General features: G+C 33.7%; 1 protein-coding gene across 1 annotated transcript in view; it reads left to right on the forward strand.

The window, feature by feature from the left end:
* Nucleotides 1–1,875: 1,875 nt before the first annotated feature.
* Nucleotides 1,876–6,000, forward strand: part of LOC108905891 (protein 60A-like) — a 7,442-nt gene continuing 3,317 nt past the window's right edge. Inside the window, exons 1-6 of the mRNA XM_018708954.2 lie at nt 1,876–1,908; nt 2,660–2,823; nt 2,992–3,137; nt 3,365–3,557; nt 3,678–3,829; nt 4,042–4,221. Coding sequence (XP_018564470.2) covers nt 1,876–1,908; nt 2,660–2,823; nt 2,992–3,137; nt 3,365–3,557; nt 3,678–3,829; nt 4,042–4,221 — 868 coding nt within the window. The remainder of the gene's footprint in view (nt 1,909–2,659; nt 2,824–2,991; nt 3,138–3,364; nt 3,558–3,677; nt 3,830–4,041; nt 4,222–6,000) is intronic.

The raw sequence follows: 6,000 nt of genomic DNA on the forward strand, positions 1-6,000 counted from the left end.
CTACTACTTGCGATGATATGAAGGAAAGGATTAGATATGCATTTGCCACAATCACCCCAAATATTCTAAGGAATGTGAGAATATCATTTGAAGATAGAATAAGATGCTGTATTCAAGAGAATGGTTATCAATTCGAACATCTATTAAAATTTTTCTTTGTTTCTTCTAAAAGTAAAATTTTCTTTAATAAATATTTTTCATGTTCATAAATAATTCAGTTACTTACTACAAACATATTTATACAAAATTAATAACTTTTTATAATTATTCTGCTTATAAAATAATATTTTTTATTAGAAAACTTTTTTGAATATTTTCATGATAATGATAAAAGGAACTTCTACTTTTAGAAAAAACAAAGAAAAATTTTAATTGATGTTCGAATTGATAACCATTCTCCTGAATACAGCATCTTATTCTATCTTCAAATGATATTCTCACGCAAATGCATCTCTAATCCTTCCCTCCAATATCATCGCAAGTAATAGGTGGAACATTGTATACAAGATTTTTTATATAGCTCGCAACAAAGAAGTCCATTACGGTGAGGTCTGGACACCTACGTGGCCACTGACATGCACCATTCCTACTTATCCATTTATTACTAAATTTTCGATTTAAATAATTTCTCACTGAATATGAAAAATTTGCAGGTGCGCCATCTAATTGCATCCTCATTTTTCTCAATATATTTAAAGAGACGTCATCAAGAAGAACCCAAACCAATTCAGTAAAGACCTCGATAAAGACACGTGGATACATCTTACAAAAAAAATCGATAAAAAACGAAACGGCACAAATATCTCCAATACCGTTAGAGATAGGTATAGGGAACCTATACACAGTTTGAAAGAGTTTTAAATTTCCCAACTCCCAAAGTAAAAATATACTGGGTGTTCCATTTAAAATAACCAAGTTATTGCTGTTTAAAGTTGAGAGAAGTATTCAGCAGTTTTTTGAACACCCTGTATAATACTAAGTGACGACAAATATAACAATTTATAACTTCAAGGATCTAAAATAGACCCTCCAAAGCTGCTTCCTTAAAATTATTTTTTTATTGCTAATATTAAATTTCTACGCTATGCCTGCATTTTCACTAAAATTGAAATATCTCACAAACTGTAAGTCCTAGGTATGCAGAACCTTTAATAAAGTTCACCTATTTTTTTACGGTGCTTTCAAAAATGCAGTAAAATACAGGGTGTTCCATTTAAAAGAACATAACTTTGATATGGTACGCTTTTCCTGGACACCCTGTATATCTCAAAATATTTTTAAAATGTAGCCGTAATCAACCTACACATACCCACCTAAACAGGTTTCTGTAACATTTGCCGTTTGGTCACTAGCGACCGAGGCGTTACTGGTGGCCCACCCTGTATAAACAATACAAAATAATATAAATAAACATATATTTATTATTATTTATATTACGTAATCAATAATACTAACTTATTTAATTTTTAAGTATTGCTTATACAGCTATGTATTTATTATTTACTAGTACTAATAAATTAACATTTTTGCAAGAATTATTTGTAGGCAATTTAAATTTACCGCCCGATTTATTTCAGTATGTCAACAACAGATGGCGACATGTGGTACGTCGGTAATACAATTGTACTTTAGATTCTATATTATGGGTTGTTCTAGGGTCTGGCATCATAACGCCCACCAGTGTTTTTGCCATGTTTTTGCTGTTTTTATTGCGCACGCGCATTAAAAACATGTTCTTACTACAGAAAATAGTATATACAGAGAAAAAAACATAATAAATGTGAAGTGTTGTATTTAAAAAAAATGATACCTATTTATAAAGTAACTTTTGATATATATTTTTAAACATAATACATACCGGGTAGGAAAGTACCGATGGTCTATCTAAAGTTACGTGAGAGGGATAAAGTAAGCCATAGAAATCCATGTGATAGAGAAGGATGGGTATAGTGAAGGCGTCTAATAATCACCGCCCATTTCGCCCTTCCACAAATAAGAAGTGGATCTTATTTGCGGAAGGGCGAAACGGGCGATGACTATGAGACGCCTTCATTATAGCCATCCTTCTCTATCGCATGGATTTCTATGGCTTACTTTATCGCTCTCACGTAACTTAAGATATACCATCGGTACTTTCCTACCCGGTATATGCATTTACAGACTGCCCCTCTTTGTTTGTTGAAAACTAAAAATTCAATAAAAGCCTCTAGCTTTAGCCTCATTAGTAAACTGAATAAATTTATAGTAAAACAGAGATCGTCAGCACAAATGATCCACTCGCTGGAAAAACATGTTTACTAAAAAAATTTTAACAATTAAATGACTTATTTTAAAATAAATAATTATTTTGTAAGTGTAATTGTCTCTGTCGTATATTTCTCGAAATTGAAGGACATGCAATTTCACAAACATTGATCTGAAAAGGTCCCTCTTGCAACACTCACTTAGGTAAATTTACCTACATTACGTTACTTCCAGGAACAATAAAATAAAAAGGTGCATTATCCCTTCTTCAATTAAGGGGCATTTGAAAGAAAACAAACCATTACATCGCCAATACTGCTCAAAAGTCTTTTCGTCAAGCAGGCCGTGAAAGATGTTTATAAAACAGTTGGTGTTTTGTGCGTTTGTTTTTAAGGTGGCGTGTGTTTTTTGTCAGACAAAGCCTGCTGTTTATATAGACAACGGTTTGGATCAAACTTCCATGGACCATTTAATGTCGAAAACGGAGAAAATAGACGTGGAGTTAGAGATTTTGAACTTGCTGGGGTTGCCGAAAAGGCCTAAGGGGGTCAAGAGGCCTTTGAAAATGTCTGCTTCCAGGTAAGAAACGAAGAAACATATATTTTTTATTCGTATACATGTTTTTTTTTTCATAAACTTTCTTGTTAAGACATTGATATCAATTATATCTAGCAACCTTGTAATAACTTTACATAAAAATCAATGTTTATTAGTAGCAATTTAGGTTTTAATTTCTCGTTTCTGCAGGTATTTGATGGACGTGTACAGGAAAATGATGGAAGAAGAAGATGAAGAAAGTAACAGGGTTAAAAGAGACACGGAGACAGATATTACTGAGGAAGAATTTAGTCAAATAGAAGAAAGTGATCTTATTATGACTTTTGAAAGTTTCAGTAAGTTTGAGGCGTCTTAAAAACTGCATCTACTGATATATTCTTCATGACTACTTTTTCTTGTTTTCGATTTTTTTAAATTATAATGTATAGAAATCAAAACAAAGTTGTTATATTTTTGCTATCAGTTTCGTGAACCACTATTTAATATTTCAAAGAATTGTTAAATAAATTACAAATATATAGGCGTATTTCCTATTTTTTTTTAATGAATTCCGAAATTTCAGGCGGCCATGCTAACACTGTAAGGCACAGGTGGGGGAAGCAGCTATGGTTCAACGTTTCGAAAACGCCGTTAGCAGAAGACATCATCGGAGCCGAATTGAGAGTTTTCAAAAACACCACGCTGACAATGTCAGAACGCTACCCGTATTCGGAATATACGATCCAGATGTGGCAAATTATAAAAACTGATAGAGGGTAAGGCACGGATATAATTGTTTAAAAATCAACAATACACCAAACGAAAAAAATGCGCTTACTTATACGCGCTTATTCACCATTTTAATATTATTTTATCGCCTCTAACGCCATTTTCAGTGAAATTCTCAAACCAGTCACATCAGTCAACATCACAGCTGGCTACTTGGGTTGGACTGAATTTAACATGACTTCCTGTCTACGCTCGTGGGTAACTTCCACCGACTCCAACCATGGGATCTACTTAACTGTTACCCCTTTGCAAAAACCAGGTAAGAAATAATGTTCAAAACATTTTAATTCCCGAATTTACAAATAAGTACTGCGGCGCCATCTATCGGGTTTCTCCGTAGCTTGCGCTTCGAGTAACTCTTCATAGATGGCGCTGATAGTCGCGAATAATTTGAACGATATGTAGGTATATCAAATGTTCCGCATAATTTTCATGTTAGATTATTTAAAAATATTGCAATGGTTGTTGTAGGGAAGGAAGTGAAGCTGGAAGACGTCGGTGTAGTCGTCACGAAAGAAAGAGACGAGACAAAACCGTTCATGGTTGCTTTTATGAGAGGCACCGTTCAAGTGAATCCAAGGAGAAAAAGGGAGGCCAAAACGAATTCTGGGAAGTCTTATTTTCTGCACTTGATGAAAGAAAATTACAGAAGTGAGTGGACTGACCTATATAGGAATTAATTTTATTGTTAGATTTTACCATGGGCGTCGGGACGGGGGGCAGAGAGGGGCGCTTGCCCTACCTGTTGCTGTACAAATGTTTCTTCAAATAAGAAAAATCAATTTCCCTAATTAGACAGCCACACAAAAAAAAGTAGTCTGTACTTTTCATGCGACATATGTTATCAGTAGTATTTTTGTCTCCTGGTCACGAATCCGGTGTCAGAATAGAGCTATCACATCACAGGAATTTCCTAACCCCAAAAAACATGTCAAGAATAGCAAAAATTCACGAAGAAGTGCTAGGAAATCTAGAACATTTTTTTTTCTATATTCAAATGTTCCCGCCGATCGCGAATTATCGATGGTTCTTTTTCTAACCTCAAAAAAACGGGTCAAATAATGTCAGATATCACAAATTTTCAAAAAATAACAAATTCGCGCCAAATTTGGTATACGGGGGTTTTCGGGGTCGCTGATCACGGATCTGAGGTCAATTTTGTAAAATTCAAGATGGCCGACCAAATTTTAAAAAATGACAGATTCGTATCAAATTTGGTACAAGGGGGTTTTCGGGGTGGCTGATCACGAATTCGAGGTCAATTTTGCAAAATTCAAGATGGCGGCCGACCAAATTTTCAAAAAATAACACATTCGCGCCAAATTTGGTATACAGAGGTTTTTGAGGTCACTGATGACAAATCCGAGATCAGATTAACAAAATTCAAGTCGTGAATAGATCTTTTACAGAAAAGAGAACAAGATATAGCCGTTATTTTTTGAAAATTTGGTCGGCCATCTTGTATCCGCCATCTTGAATTTTGCAAAATTGACCTCGGATCCGTGATCAGCGACCCCGTATATCAAATTTGGCGCGAATCTGTTATTGTTTGAAAATTCGTGACTTTAATTGATCGTTTTTTTGATGTTAGAAAAAGAACCATTAATTCTGACCGCGGATTCACGTTGGGCGGGGTCTTAACCATAAAAATGAAAGATTTCTTAATTATAATTCAGAACATCCATTATCTCAAAAAATAAATATTATAAACAATTTAAAATTTCACGCTAAAATGTTATCACATTCATCTTTCTGGCAAAAGAACATAAATTTAATCAAAACTTATTTACATCATAATAATTATCCTAAAAGCTTAGTAAATAAGATATTATCTAGTCAAGATCATCATGATAGAAAAGAACTAAATGAAGTGAAACATTTTAAGATTCGGTACATTAAAGATATGTCTGAAAGGTTAGCTAAAATACTATCAAATGGCAATATAAAGGTAAATCAGAAAGCCGAAAATACAATTAGAAAGAAATATTTCTCAAAAACTAAAAGTAGAACACCTACAAATTTGGAATCTAATGTCGTTTATCAAATTCCTTGCCATGACTGTGAAAAGTGCTACATAGGCCAAACGGGTCGTTATTTGGGAACAAGGATAACAGAACATAAGAGGGATGTAATCAATGTTTTCAATCCCTTAAAACGCAAACAAAATTTAACTGCTCTTGCGGAACACAGTTTGTCTACATTACATACTTTTGATTTTGATTCTACACGAATCATTGATAAACAGACAATTTTGAAAAAGAGATTATTAAGTGAAATGATCAATATAAAGCGAGAAAACTCTGTCAACAAACGCAGCGATATAGATAATTTACAAACATCGTATTTTAATCTTATAGACAGAAGTAAGAGACACAGACATTTAACAACAATATAGCTCTGGTTTTATACACATTTCAATTTCTTTGAATG

The sequence above is a fragment of the Anoplophora glabripennis genome, unplaced genomic scaffold (assembly GCF_000390285.2).
Source record: "Anoplophora glabripennis isolate ALB-LARVAE unplaced genomic scaffold, Agla_2.0 scaffold255, whole genome shotgun sequence".
Lineage (NCBI taxonomy): Eukaryota > Metazoa > Arthropoda > Insecta > Coleoptera > Cerambycidae > Anoplophora > Anoplophora glabripennis.